Source organism: Pseudoliparis swirei, chromosome 19 (assembly GCF_029220125.1).
Source record: "Pseudoliparis swirei isolate HS2019 ecotype Mariana Trench chromosome 19, NWPU_hadal_v1, whole genome shotgun sequence".
Classification (NCBI taxonomy): Eukaryota; Metazoa; Chordata; class Actinopteri; order Perciformes; family Liparidae; genus Pseudoliparis; species Pseudoliparis swirei.
Window position 1 is genome coordinate 26,275,788 of NC_079406.1, and position 15,572 is coordinate 26,291,359.

At 42.8% G+C, this 15,572-nt stretch overlaps 2 protein-coding genes across 2 annotated transcripts; one reads left to right on the forward strand and one right to left on the reverse strand.

Moving 5' to 3' along the window:
* Positions 1 to 653: 653 nt before the first annotated feature.
* Positions 654 to 6,022, reverse strand: leprotl1 (leptin receptor overlapping transcript like 1). Its single transcript, XM_056440262.1, has 4 exons — positions 5,781 to 6,022; positions 5,327 to 5,402; positions 3,792 to 3,978; positions 654 to 2,712 (listed from the first exon to the last, which is right to left on the reverse strand). Exons 1-4 carry the CDS (start codon positions 5,794 to 5,796, stop codon positions 2,596 to 2,598), a joined length of 396 nt encoding a protein of 131 aa, XP_056296237.1. The 5' UTR covers positions 5,797 to 6,022; the 3' UTR covers positions 654 to 2,595.
* Positions 6,023 to 6,498: 476 nt separating this feature from the next.
* srp72 (signal recognition particle 72) lies at positions 6,499 to 15,485 on the forward strand. Its single transcript, XM_056440257.1, has 19 exons — positions 6,499 to 6,619; positions 7,010 to 7,130; positions 8,205 to 8,325; positions 8,548 to 8,691; positions 9,131 to 9,242; positions 9,328 to 9,359; positions 9,785 to 9,909; positions 10,682 to 10,739; positions 10,853 to 10,984; positions 11,101 to 11,229; positions 11,513 to 11,585; positions 11,824 to 11,888; positions 11,967 to 12,062; positions 12,149 to 12,252; positions 12,520 to 12,597; positions 13,307 to 13,444; positions 13,528 to 13,571; positions 14,250 to 14,409; positions 14,498 to 15,485. The coding sequence occupies exons 1-19, from the start codon at positions 6,520 to 6,522 to the stop codon at positions 14,670 to 14,672; spliced, it is 2,007 nt and encodes a 668-aa protein (XP_056296232.1). The 5' UTR covers positions 6,499 to 6,519; the 3' UTR covers positions 14,673 to 15,485.
* The last annotated feature ends 87 nt before the right edge of the window (positions 15,486 to 15,572 follow it).

Consider the following 15,572-nt stretch of genomic DNA (forward strand, 5'->3'; position numbering starts at 1 on the left):
CCTCTCAGGGAAGAAGATTTATACTTCAAGGATTTACATTTTAATGAGTTCATTAGTTCCCCACCTTTAAAAAAAAAAGGTGATATTGTTGTTTAACGTATGCTTTATATGTATATTTTATATAGCCATATTTATTCTGTATATATATATATATATTATTGGAGATATTATTCACTTATCATAGACTGTTTTATTCACTTGTGTGCAGTTTACTTCCTGTAAATGTCCGCACGACCGGACTAATAAAGGATTATTTTATTTGATCTTATCTTATAATACAAGGTATTTCCTTTAATCAGTCTCTAGGATCGCCGCGTCCTGGTTTACGGTCTTTAACACGACTAATACAGGAGATTTCTTGTAAAAAGTTAATCTATTAGATTTATTATATTTCAATATATAGTGCTGAATAAATGATGACTTTTCATATTTGATGGTTATGTTTCTATAGCAGCCTCCAGTCCACATGTGGAGTTATAGACAAATGAATACATCTATTTTGGCTATATTATAGTGTATATTAAACTATTTGATCAATATGTATATACTTTTTACACACTTTATGGATGATATAAGATGAATATAAATCCTCAGTGTACATGTCTAGATGGACTTCCTCCCGCTCGGCATTAGACATTCAAAGAAAAAGGAGAGGATGTTCAAAAATGGCGTTTATTAAAAAAGAAAACAAAAGAAAATAAACCCACCATGCTGACTTCTGCCTCTAACAGAAAAGGTCGTCGATAGAAAAAACGACGGGAGGACATTTTGACACGAAGCGTCTCGATTGTGAAAAATAAATAAATAACAACATCCTCCCGACATTTGCAGGGGAAGCAAAGCGAAACATTTCTCTTTAAAAACAGGAAAACACGAGAAGAAGAAGAAACTCATCCCGTCACATCGGGGAGTTTAAAGGTTTCGACCAATCGGAGCTTCGCGCGGCGTTACGTAACAAGATGCATCAGGTCAGTAGTTTGTTCAATAGTACTCAGAAAGTTAAAATACAAGTTAAACGTGAAAAATAAAAACACATTTAAAGAGCTCGCGCCGCTGTGGTGCTTCACCGAGGTCTCTGGAGGAGTTGCGTAACAAGTCAAGTTCAAAGAGATATAAAAGGATTTAACGCCAATGTGTGTGTGTGTGTGTGTGTGTGTGTGTGTGTGTGTGTGTGTCGCTATTTCCACTGTGTATTTCACACCATATATTTGTTATGAAGGAAACCTGGAGAGTTCTCCTGGACATGTCCTCATGCCCTGGCTTCACATGTAGCACTTAGCTTAGCATAAAGACTGATTTTATTTTTAAAACTCTTCTTGACAATTTTACTTTATTTTAAAAGTGGAAAATGTTGGAATCTGCCGTGCATGTCAACCCCGCAGCAGAGCCACATGACGCAAATATTATCAGAATTAGAACTCATTAAAAATCTAATTGTGTTTTTTTTTATCTTCCAGAGAGCAAACTGAACCACACACACACACACACACGCAATAACAACCCCCACCTCAACATAATGGACCATAAAGGAAATGATCAGCGCTTGAGCTCCCACAATGCACCTGGGCAGCAGGAGGCGGTAAGCTGCCGACATCATGACACGAACCAGTGGACACGCCTCCTTCACACACAAACACCTCAAAACAAATAACATGGATTTTTTTTCTATCATCACATGAGCCGCGTGAGGAGGATGTGAAGTGGAGTTTTGCTTTCTGGAAACGGGAAACGGGGGAACAGCGAAGCACACGGGCGACAGAGTCTTTTATTTTGAAGGAGTCGCATGTAAAAAGAAGCTTAGGGGGGGGGGGGGGGGGAGCCTCGGGTTAGAAGTAGCGGATTCTCACGAGGCCGCCGTCCTCGAGCTAATCCTACGTTAGCCGGCGGCTACTGAAATATACAGAGGGAGAAGCTTTTCATGCTATTCAAGTTCAGAGGAAACGAATCCCTCGGCTCCGGGGACTTTTATTTTTTACGGGTTGCAAAAAAAAAGGGGGGGGGGCTAACTTAAAAAATAATTGAAGTGACACATATTTCCAAACAGACGTGAAGAACAACTGACGAACAGCCATACGTTGAACATCAGCTTCACTTTCACCTTTTACTTTGGAGAAGAAGTCAAATAAAACAGCTTTTCAATCCGATCGGGCTGAATAGAAACAACAAGAAAAAAATTTCGGCTAATTATGGATCATAAAATCTGTGCCTGTGTCAGTTTTCTTCTGATTTACACTCAACTCGCCACTTAAAGGGAAAAGCACAGCCAGCATCTCACTTCTTCCAGAGAGTGGAATAGATAGAGGCGAGCCGGTCCTCCTCGGTCACGTGGTTTCAGCTCACACACAGATAGAGAACATTAAGAAAAAAGAAAACACAGAAACTAAAACGAGCACAAATCCAGCAGGAAGTCAGCATTCACCGTCCCACGAGTGTCAGTTCAATAAAATGCACAAAAAAAAGAAATAAAAAGAAAGTATTGCACTGGTTTGGTGAGTCAATAGATGGGCGGTCATCATATATAAATAACAACGAGAACCAAACAGTAATACCGAAGTAATAATAATAACAACGACGCTAATAAAAACAACCTCCGCTTCACCACTGCTGCCAACTGAAGTCGTCATTGGAGCCGAAGACCATGAAGAAGCCGAGGATGGTGCTGAAGATCACGACGTTCCCCGTGAGCACGAGCGCGCACGCCCCCCAGGCGATCTGTGGACCGCCGGCAATAACGCAGGTTAGCAAACGGCGCCGCACACGACTGCCAGCGGCTCGCAGAAACTCCACAGTTCAGAGGATAAGACTTCTCACTAGTAGTTTTTATTTTACCACTGCGTTTGTTTTGTCTCGATTCTCTGTAGAGCACTTTGTAAACTCTGTTTTAAAGGTGCTTTATAATATTATATAAATATCTTATATTATTATTATTAATTATTATTTATTATTATTATTTATTATGTGTTATTATTTATTATTAATTATAATTCATTATTATTATTAGTAGTAGTAGTATAAATAAATTGTTTGTTTTTATCCTTTTACTTCATATGCTTGTTTTACAGTCACATTTTAAACCTTTATTTTGAAGAAGAAAAACCTGGGATGTTTGGTTGGAACAGAACACGAGGAGAGCGTTTAAAAGTGTGTGTGTGTGTGTGTGTGTGTGTGTGTGTGTGTGTGTGTGTGTGCGCGTGTGTTCGATTATTTTCAGGGCTGCAAAAAAAATGCAATTATATTCCGATAACTACGATAATTACGAAGCCCATTTCCAAACTGCAGGAGACTCGGTATTTGGAAAGTGAAATGTGTCAAAATGCCATTTCAAAATAAAAGTTGTGGTTCGGCAGACACATCGAATTTAGCAGATTCCCGAAAATATCGTTGTTTTGATATCATCATTTAAATATCGTCGTTTTAATGTTTTTTTATTATCGTAATTTTATTGTTTTTTTTATATTGTCATTTTATTATTGTCATTTTAATGTTTTCATTTAAATATCATCATTTTATTATCGTTATTTTAATATCGTAAATTAAATATCGTCATTTTAATGTTTTTTTAATATCGTCATTTTAACATTTAGTTTTTTCAATAATTAAATCTCGAAAAAAAATTCCCAATTAGATATTTTTTCCCAAATCCTTCATTTTCCTCAAGTCAACAAGCGAAAAGTAAAATAACAGATTAAGATTTGGATTTTAATGTTTTTAGTAATGGGAGAGTTTGCGTTTTTTTTTTGCGTGTCCACTAGTTGTTGTTGTTGTTGTTGTTTTGAAGAAACGTGACTCACGACGTTGGCTCTGGCGAAGACGACGGGCAAACCGAACGCCGAGATGACGATGCCCGTCGTGAGGAAGATGGCGAGCTCCTTGCAGGCGTTGCTGGCCGAGTCCGAGTCGTCCACCACTCGCCGAGAGATGCAGTACGGGACCGGAGAGAGGATGAAGAAGAAGAGGAGGAACAGGGGCCAGTACGTGCTGCAGGGAGGGAGGGAGGGAGGGAGGGAGGGAGGGGGGAGGTGGAGAGAGAGAGAGACAAGGACACAGTGAGGGAGAGGGAGGGAGGGAGAGAGGGGGGGAGAGAAGGAGAGAAAGAGAGGGAGACAGTGAGGGAGAGAGGGGGAGAGAGAGACAGAGAGGGAGGCGGGGAGAGGGAGAGGGGGGGGAGACAGAGAGAGGGAGAGGGGGAGAGAGAGGGAGAGAGGGAGAGAAAGAGAGGGAGACAGTGAGGGAGAGAGAGGGGAGTGGGAGAGAGAGACAGAGAGAGGGAGAGCGGGGGAGAGGGAGAGGGGGGGGAGACAGAGAGAGGGAGAGAGAGCGAGAGAAAGGGAGGGAAGGAGAGAGAGAGGAGGGGGGAGAGAGAGAGGGAGAGGGAGAGAGAGCGAGAGAAAGGGAGGGAAGGAGAGAGAGGGGGAGGGAGAGAGAGCGAGAGAAAGGGAGGGAAGGAGAGAGAGAGGGGGGGAGAGAGAGAGAGAGCGAGAGAAAGGGAGGGAAGGAGAGAGGGGGAGAGAGAGGGAGAGAGAGAGCGAGAGAAAGGGAGGGAAGGAGAGAGAGGGGGGAGGGAGAGAGAGAAGGAGACAGTGAGGGAGAGAGAGGTAGAGAGAAAGGGAGGGAAGGAGAGAGAGAGAGAGAGAGAAAGGGAGGGAAGGAGAGAGAGAGCGAGAGAAAGGGAGGGAAGGAGAGAGAGTTCATATGTATGACCCCACGTCGTGCTGTGAGGCTTCTGCATGAAGCTCTCACAGTCAAACAGGTTTCATATTTACAGGATGAAACATTTATAATATAAATCTTAAATATTGAATCTTCTGACGCGTTCGTCTTTAAATCAACTTGTTTCTGCAAATCACTGCTCTGAAAATGACCAGAGGGGCAGGAATCTAGTTCAAATCACCATCCCACAAAATCACCACGCGACAAACCCACAAACCCACAAACCCACAAACCCACAAACACACAAACCCACAAACCCACAAACACACAAACCCACAAACACACAAGCCCACAAACACACAAACCCACGGGCCGCTGGGAGAACATCTCAGCGCGAGATGCTGAGGAAAAGAAAAGTAAACAATCGGACTGAAACGTAACTTTATTGCTCACAAAAGGAGGAGAAACGTCTCCGTCTCAGGCAAGCAGGTTAATCTGTCCCCTGCATACACACCCACTGTAAACCCACGATGGGATCACCCGGGGTGCACCTGAAAACACACCGTGTGTGTGTGTGTGTGTGTGTGTGTGTGTGTGTGTGTGTGTGTGTGTGTGTGTGTGTGTGTGTGTGTGTGTGTGTGTGTGTGTGTGTGTGTGTGTGTGTGATGGTACTTACTTGTACACAGGGAGAGCACATCCCAGCATGAGGAACATGAGGCCGATGGCCCCTCCGAAGGACAGGCTGATGAGAGCTGGAAGAAGAGGGGACAAGAGGACAATGTCAATAAAGCTTTTCTCTTCAAACCCCCGTAGCCGCCCATGTGATGAATCAGCTGATATAATGCAGCTAGCATCGCATTATACCGGTAACTACTAAGTTATTACTGCGACAAAAAAAGGGGGGCGGTAATTGGAGCCTCGCATTGAAGGGTCACGTGACCGAAGCGTCTATTCTATTGTTATAACGCCCATCATTGTGTTGCCTCGAGAAGGAAGGCTGTGAAGCTAACGCTAACATGACTGGTGCTGGCCCTGCGGCGTCCTCGCGCCCCCGTTAGCCCGCGCATCATCTCCAGAAGCATTTGGGGTTATATGAGCTGCGCCGGGGGGTTATTGAGAGGCGTTCTTACCTTTAATCCCAGCCATTTCTCCTGGATACAAAAGCTCCACACGCGGCCCCGACGAACGACAACAGTCCGTTCAACCGAACCTACAACCCCGGCTGTCGTGCTGCCTTCCGGTGCTACCGGAAATATGGGATTTCTAAGACACACACAAACAAATCCGTTTGTCACACACAAACACATCCGATTTTCATTTGTTTATATGTTTAAATATGAATATGTACTACTTATACATACTGTTTCGTCATTTATAAAAATATATATTTTATAAACTATCCACGTTTTTATGTTAAAGCTTACCTAGCTAAAGTTGAGATAGTTAAGTAGCCTTAATATTAAAGTAGTCATGTGTCAAATAGAACCACCACTATTTATTTATTGTTGCTTTTCCTTTCTGTTTAAGTATAACTTCCACAGTAAGTTACTGGGGTTCAGTATAAGTATGGAGGACCGCTTACTGATGCAGCAGCACAGACTAACGATGGCTCTGCGGAAACCAAACGTTATAAGTCGTCTGTGAAGGCATCATTTCACCGAATAGTGAGAAACCAACGTCTATTTCAAAAAATCTAACGGAAAGTTTAATTATCAAATACAAAACGCCGTGGTTCTTCACTAATCTTCGGGGTGTGTATTGTTATGTTATTTTAAAAATGAAAACATATATTATTATTATTATAACATCTGACCCGGATGTGTTCCTCTTTTCTACTTCCGCCGACCCCGTGAGCCCATTCCAGCCAAGATGGCGAGCGGAGGGGTCTCGGTGGCTTTGCTGTGGACCGAAGTGAACCGTTGCGAGCAGAATGGAGACTTTACGAGAGCCCTGAAAGCCGTGAATAAAAGTAAGTTTGTCACGCCCGTCGTCGTTGACTCCCAACCCGGAAACAGGAGACGCGGCCTGTGATAAAGTAGTAATTTACCCCACAGAAACGTGTCTTTTCTCGCCCGGTTAGTGACGTGTCCCTAGCCGCTGAGCTAGCTCACCGTGGTGGGTGTCCAGCAAGCTTTCCAGTCAGCTGTCACCAACAACCGTTACGCTCCTACAGTGACCGCTTCTTCAGCTTTCGGTGTGTCCCCCCCTTTTCCCCTTTTTCATCTGCGCTGTGTGTGTGTGTGTGTGTGTGTGTGTGTGTGTGTGTGTGTGTGTGTGTGTGTGTGTGTGTGTGTGTGTGTGTGTGTGTGTGTGTGTGTGTGTGTGTGTGTGTGTGTGTGTGTGTTCTTTGTTGTCGCAGTTCTCCACGAGAACAGGGACGACGTGACGGCTCTTCACTGTAAGACGGTTTGCCTCGTTCAGACCGGCAGCTTCAAAGAGGCGCTGAACTTCATGAACACGCACTCCAAAGTGCTCGGCAGGTAACGAACTAGTTACTACACGGTAGTGTGCTCATATGAGTGGTGAATGTGTATTCCTAATGTTGGGAACGACTATCCGATTAACCAGATAATCAATTATTCAAATGCTTCAGCATGCGAAACATTCTTTGTGTTGCAGCTTTTCAAATGTTGGTTTTAAGAGATTTGACATGTTTGACTGGTCTGTTGTTCAGCTATGCTGGTAGAGCACATTGCACAAGAAAATCAGCTCGTAGTGCTTTGCGTGAGGATTAAATGGTGTTAAATAAGTAGTCGATGCATTCTCGGCTCGAGTTTGACCTCCAATCGGCATTACATGTCATTTAGCAGACGCTTTTATCCACCGTGGGGATCAATTCAGGTTTAAGTGTATTCCTCAAGAGACTTGACCCTCCTGTTGCCTTCAAATTTACTAACATATTTTACCCTTGAGGTCAATTTGACCCCAGCAATTAAAACCTCCAGAAAATTATTAGAATTTATATTGTTTCCCAAGTTTGAGTGTCACTTTGTTTGTTTGTTGACTACCTAAATAGCCCTTTAAATTAATAAAAAAGTTGATATTTCTTTTACACAGTGAAAAACAGCCTGGGGTCAAATTTACAAATGTATAAGTTGCGTACGGGACATTGAAAACATCATGTGCATTTTAGGTGTTTCCAATTGTCCCCAATAAATTAGGAAAACTCATTAAATATGGGGTCAAATTGACCCCAAAGAGGTAACAGGAGGGTTAAAGAACGCATCGACTAGGGCGGGAATTGAACCCCCTGATTGAAAGAGAGACACTGACCCACACTCGCCCCAAGTAGCAGAAAAGGCTGTTCCAATACGTGAGGACCATCAGTGCGGAAGCTCTATCTGATATGTTTAAGTCAAAGAAACGATGGACACTTGAATTAATCAGTAGTTGCTGCCCTGTTTTTAATATATAATCAGTCATGTCTTTGCTGCAGGTATCAAAACGTAAATAAAATGCTGTAACTGAATACAACATTTGTCGACACTTTGCACGTATAACTTTAGTAGGATACTTGCAGTGGGATTAACGTGTATTCCCCTTCCCCCTCTCAGTGACGTTGTGTTTGAGAAGGCGTACAGCGAGTACCGGCTGAACCGAGTGGAAAGCGCCCTGAAGACCATCGAGGCTGCTCCCGAGCAAACGGACAAGCTGAAGGAGCTCTACGGTCAAGTGGTGAGGCTGCTGACGCGTTTGGAGAGAAAAAAGAGTATCATTACTGGATGCTCTCGGTTTGTAGACCGTTCACTTTTGGGGGGAAAGAAAACTGCGTTCCTCTTTAAGTGGCGCATCTCGTAAAAGCCCACAACGCGTCTATAAAACCTTTTTTTTAACGACAAACTTTTGATGCTTACGGTAAAGACTACTTCACGTAAAGCGTCTCTCCTCGTCGTCTAGTTGTACAGACTGGAGCGCTACGACGACTGCAAGTCGGTGTACACGGATCTGATCAGGAACTCCCAGGATGAGTACGAGGAGGAGAGGAAGACCAACCTCGCTGCTGTGGTGGCGTCGATGAGTCAGTGGGAGGAAGCGCCATTGGTAAGCTCCGATGCAATACCTACATGTCGGGCTTCTTCACACCCTCAGTCTTAAAACTGAAAATGTAAAGTTTTAACCCTCATGTACACAAAGCATCTTGTGTATTTATTATTTTTTGTGTATTTTATTTTATTCAGTCAATACAATATTATTCTATAATAGACTGAAAAGACATAGGTAGAAGCAAAAAATGCTTATATATTCCTATCCTAAATTAATATAAAATAAATCAGAAAATTAATATAAAATAAAGACAATTCTTGAATGCAGAGCATAAAAAACTGGAAAGCTGAAAATCAGCTACTTCTTCAAATGTTCTACTTGAATGAATAGCAGAGAAGAAGAGCTCAGACAATGCTCTAAGTCTTTACTGGATGTGTCGCCGGGCAACTTACTGTGTTATTTGATTTTTGACGTGTTATATATTTTCTCTCTGCAGGAAGATCTCGGTCTTCCCGAGTCCACGTATGAGCTGTGCTACAACGCCGCCTGCGCTCTGATTGGCCAGGGACAGCTCACGGAGTCCTTCAATAAACTACGGCAAGCGGAGGGTCAGTCTCACTCGGTTCTACCCGCTTCCTGTGTTCTCCGTTCTTCCATTTGACGTAAAACGTGTTTTTTTTTTTTCTTCCACAGAGCTTTGCAGAGTCTCATTGGCAGATGATTCTGTGAGTGTTGCTTTCATTTCCCCCGAAAACATTCGTGAAGTCTCATCAAGGAAAAGAGATTTTCAATTTTTTACATTTTCATCCGTGAGACGGAAGTAGATGCTTCAGAGATGATGTGGTGCTCTTTGTGGTATTTTTATGAAAGATCATCATGTGCAGAATAATGAAAGTCTTAGCTGTCTTATAATTTATGGATGAGGAAAAGGCACAAACGATTACGGAAGGCATTAATCTTGTCGGTAATTTTATTTATATTTTTATCTGGAAAGTAACGGTTTGTAGTTAAATATTACTGAACACAATTATCGGAACAAAGATTGGGATTTTGAAATCGATAATTGAGTTTAAATGTCACCGCGGTAGTCGACGTCCACGCTGGACGTTTCAACTTGCTCCGTCATTGACGCTTTGTCCCTTTTTTCCAGGACGTGACGGAGGAGGACATCGAGTCTGAGCTCGCCGTCATTCACTCTCAGATGGCGTACGTCATGCAGCTCCAGGGTCGGACGGACGAGGCGCTGCAGCTCTACAACCAGGTCATCAAGCTCAAGTGAGTGAGATGTTCGCCTTTTCTTCACGAGCTCCCAAAAGCAGGCGACGGGAGTTGAAACAAGGATGTTGTTGTTGTTTTTATTTGCGACGCGATGAAACTTTATGCCAGAACCGAAGTCCATACACTCCTTGTACTTGTATGTGTAAACAAAGCAGATGTAAAATAGATATTACATAATATACACGATGTACATCGCGTGATATGAGACGCAACATAGGGTCTTTTCATTATAGCTTCCTCCGTAGGAGTGATGAACAGCAGCGCTTCCCAACACACTTTACACATATTGCACAACCCGATGAGAAGCTATATAATGCCCCCCCCCCCCCCCCCCTGCTACTGCATCACCCTGACACACTCAAGCTACATCATTACCTTCGCATTGAAAATGCGGAAGGTTATGTTTTGATCGCCGTGTATTTATTTATTTATTTATTTGTATGAGTGTTATTCGCCTAACTCAAAAAGTATTGAACTGAATCGCATGGAATTTGGTGGGATGATCGGTTATTATCCGGGGACCATTTGATTAGATTTTGGGATCAATCGGGTCAAAGGTCAAGGTCATGAAAAGGTCAACATCTTCTTTTTACCATAGCACAGTCAATTTCTATCCAATTGGCATGCAGCTAATGCCAAAATGTTCATAACTCAATGCCCAATCTTGTGATATGCGAAGGTATGCGCTCTACCGAGTGCCCGTTCTAGTTTCTTATTGATTGAGGCACACATGAGGTTTTTTTAAACGTCGTATGCTCTTAATTTGCAGGCCGTCGGATGTGGGGCTGCTCGCTGTGACCGCCAACAATATCATCACAATCAATAAGGTGAGTGTGTTTCTGTGTGCGTCAAGATCTTAACGACGGAAAATACTTCATCATCAGAGCAATAAACCTCCGACACCAACATGCTGAACCGCGTCTCGCCGCTTCTTCCACAGGACCAAAACGTGTTCGACTCCAAGAAGAAGGTGAAACTGACAAACGCCGAAGGCGTCGAGTACAAGCTGGCGAGGAAGCAGCTGCAGGCCATCGACTTCAACAAAGCCCTCCTGGCCATGTACACCAACCAGGTAGCGTCATCCCCACCGGGACCCGGATCAAGAGGATATGAAGCCGGGGAGGATTTTTTTTCGAAACCTTTTTTTTACGGTTTCATTACTCATCTGGATTGCGTTGGCGTCCGCAGGCGGACCAGTGCAGGAAACTGGCGTCCAGTCTCCAGTCTCAGAATCCGGGTCACCCGCGGCCGGTCCTCATCCAGGTGGCTCAGCTGTGCAGGGAGAAGCAGCACAGCCGCGCCACCGAGCTGCTGCAGGTACGCCCAACATGGCCGCTTGCCCTTTACAAAAACAACCAAATCCTCCTTTTCTTTTCCACCGACTTCCCCCTTTCATTCTATAAAACATAAGCAGCTCTTCACACTTTTTGACACCCAGTAAAAGGCTTTACAGTCACATACTAAATGTAAGACGCGTGCATCCATAGCCACAATAATAAAGGTTGTTTAGTACCGTGAGCAGGATTTTATTAAATTATTTAATTCTGTTCTATATGCATTTTAAGTTCATGTTTTTACCGGCCGTCTTTCTGTTTTCCAGCAATTCTCCGAGCAGCATCCAGAGAGTGCGTCTGGCATCAAACTGACGATGGCTCAACTCTATTTAATACAAGGTGACGGCACGTTTATTTACATTGGTTATGCTTTGGTGTGTTCAGGCGTAGAAAATGTTCCAGCTTGGTTTTAACAAACACATCTTTGTCAAATTAAAGTGCGTTTTATCGTTGAACGGGAAAGTGAATTCGGTTTTTAAGAAGAATTCAACAACGTTCAGACTTGATGTCATAAATTCACTTTGTGATGAGTTTTATGATGATTCAGCGTGTTCTAAGACTTTATTTTGGCCCTCAGGTCACGTAAGGAAAGCGTGTGATGTTCTGAGGTCCATTGAAGAGTTCAAGCACAAATCGGGGATGGTGAGTCCGTTTGGACCTTTTTTGTTCTACATTTTTCTTGCGTCGCCCGACATCTAAACGTCGCCGTCGCCTCCTCAGATCTCAGCTCTGGTGACGATGTACTCCCACGAAGAAGACATCGACAGCGCCATCGAGGTCTTCAAACAGGCCATCGATCACTACCAGTCTGAGCAGGTTTGTGTCCAGTGACCAGAACCGACGGGACGAACACGTGAGCCGGTCTCGCGTGTAATCGGCGGCCTGTTCTCTCTCTCTCTCAGCCCGGATCTGCTGTGCACCTGGCGCTCGTACGAGAAGCCGCCAACTTCAAGCTGAAGTACGGACGGAAAAAAGAAGCAATTAGTGATCTGGAGCAGCTGTGGAAGTGAGTTCCAGCCCCGGAGGACACGTGCGGAGCATCAGAGCTCACTGCACGGCCGGCGTGTTTGTAGAGTTCTTTTAAGCGGCGTCAGAGCAGAAAGAAATATATAAAATGACAATTTAAACTCGATGTGAAGGCAAAGAGTTTATTCAATAGTTTGGATGTGTTCATGTTATCCTGGGTGCGATACATGCACCAGAACCTGTCGTGTATCCGCGTTGCTCCTTTCACGTCAACGGAGATTAATTTGTCTCATTTTTCCCCAAACAGGCAAAACACGAAGGACATCCACACGCTGGCACAGCTCATCTCGGCGTATTCCCTGGTGGACACGGACAAAGCCAAATCGTATCCTTTCCATCTGACGACCGTTTGAGAGACGGGAGCGAAAAATATAAAAAAACATTTTGTTGACTGTTTTGGTCAAAGGTCAATCGAGGCATCGCTCAAACAAAAACACCTAGAATTTTCTGATGTGAGGATTTTCTATGGTGAAATACTTTTGGATTAATGTTGAGATTAAATGAGGTATAGAATGAATTTGGGGGAAACATCCCGAACGAGTTCCTGTTTTTCACATTTTTATAGATAAAATCATAAACTGCTTCTGTCAGCCCTGGAAAGCCACACCATCTACTTTAATAACCAATATGATTATTTAGATAATAACACAGTATTAGAGCTCCATCATATGTCATCCCACCTCAGATTATCATTTCTTTAATGAATTTTTTATGCTGCAGACCTAATAGTAATGCGAGAACCTGAAGACTTAAGAAATTGAAAATAATAATAAGATTTATTTATATAGCAACTTTTTAACAGGTATAAAAAACCACAAGGCCTACAAATGGAAAATATAAAAAAATCCCCAGAATAAAAGTTACAAAATGTGACAATCCAAGTAATACAATATGTTTATAGTGGTAAAAAACCCTTATAATATGTACTAAATGTAAAATAAATGGTTAGAAAAAGGTGGAATTAATTAAAAGCAAGGTTGTAAAGGGTTCCCTGTGCCGTGTGTCCCCGTTGTGTCCTAAGCGTTCCTCTCCAGCCTCAGCAAACACCTCCCGTCTGCAGACACGATGGCCTTAAACGTGGACGTGGACGAGCTGGAGAACTCCATCGGCGCCACCTACGTCAGGAAGAAGGCTGCCAAGGTCACGGGAGAAAACCCTCCCAAAGAACAAATGTAAACGCCCGTCGCTCTCTCCCTGTTCGCCGCCCGATGTTTCTCACACTTTAAGGTCACACGGCTGCGTTTTACTTTTACAGCCAGCCGGGAGAGATCAAGAAGAAGAAGAAGAAGAAGAAGAAAGGTACGCCGCTACCCACATGTTTGTGTCACAGATGACTTGAATTTAATCACGTTTTTTCCCTGGAACCAGCTAAAGCTTTCAGTATGTTATTGTCTAGCTGCTGAGAATTACATAAAGTTGTCTTAGTTTAGTTTATTTTGCAGAATAAAAAAACGGCTGCATAATCACATTGCAGAAGAGGCAGAAATACTTATTTGAAGACTCCTCCTAAATAATGACAATTTCTTTACATAAGATATGACTGTAATATTGATGACAAGAGTATTTTAAGGAGATTTGATGTAGAAGTTTCTTCAGGTGCGGTTTGGAAATGTGAAGATTTTAAACTGACTGAAAACAATAATTGTTAAATATAATGTGTATTTGTGCTACATTGCTTTTGGGAGTTCATCCATTACACTGTGTTGACCTCTGGGAATTTATTTATTTAATATATATATAAATTTAATTAATTAAATGTAAATATTCATTTAAATGTATATATGTATTTAATTATTTATATATATTTAAATGTATATATTTAATTAAGTGTGTGTGTGTATATATATTATATTTAATTAAATATTATAACTCATTTTATCCGAGCTATACAGTGATTGACCATAGACCTCTCGTTGTGTAATCCTCTTGACGTTGTTAATATTCTTTCTTTTTTTTTATAAATATTTTTTATTTTAGGCAAGCGGCCAAAGAACTGCGACCTCAGCGCGACCCCTGACCCTGAGCGGTGGATGCCCATGAAGGAGCGCTCCCACTACAGAGGCAAGAAGAAGGGGAAGAAGAAGGACCAGATAGGGAAAGGCACGCAGGGGGCGACGTCGGGCGCCACGGCCGAGCTGTGAGTCCACACGCCAAAAGAAACCTCCATCAGAACTTTTAGTAGAACTTATTTGTAATCACAATTCCTCCTTCGTCCTCCGTTCCAGGGACGCCAGTAAGACGGCCAGCAGTCCCCCTACCTCCCCCCGACCGGGGTCCGGATCCTCCACGGGCCCCGCCACCACCGTGGTGCCCCCGCGACAGCAGAAACCCACGGCCTCGGGAGCCACGCGCAAGAAGGTACCACAGAAGAAGAAGAAGGGAGGCAAAGGAGGCTGGTAGTCGAAAGGAAAAGGGGGAGGCGCCCCGGGAATCGGCCGACGTCTCGCCAAGAAATCATGAGCGGTTCTCTATTTTTATGTTTCTAGGTAAATTGAACTTTTATCCTGGCTACTCGTTTATACACGTTAAACCAAAAGCTCCCCTCTTTACGTGCGTAACTCGAGGCGTTAAAAGAACCGGAGACGGTCAATCAAAGGACGGATCCGACGAAAGTCACTTTTTGTTGCTCTGCAAAAGCAGACGGTTTCTTAAGTTTGTTTTTTTAATTTTTGACCTTCTCGAGTCAGTGAAATACAATAAAATAAATGAACTGCAGATACTTATTATTTTTTTCTTCATTAAAAAGGTCAGATGAATTGAGAAAAGGCTTTCTCTACTGTAACCTGGTGCTGATGTCATGATAGGTCGGCTCCAATCAGTGAAGTTTAAATTACATTAAAATCACGTCTGTCCTTGACATCAAGAAAAATGTGTGGGACTTTAGATTTTCATCTTGGCAACACAACATTAAGTCATCTCTGTATTTTATCTTTCTTGATTATTTTAAAATTGGAAAAACAAACTTCTGCAAAGTAAAATGTTGGGTCTTTAATATTTCTTGGATCTGAGTATTAAATATCGTACTCTTGTTTCCTTTAAAATTGTCCCTTTTGCTTTCAATCAGCTGCAATGTTGAATATTTATTTTTGAGTCCGTGTGTTGCTCTAAATTCAAGATTTAATTCAAATTCTTGAATTAAATTCTGTCCAATGCATGTTTTAGGCCCAACCGGCGTCTGCTTTTGTTAAGTCTTAATAAAACCCTTCACAATGACTCGTGACCCCTGTGGTTCATACGATATTTAACTGCGTTTCGATAGGTAGAGGCTGCGTTAAATAGTTATTTGTATTTTTGTTGGAA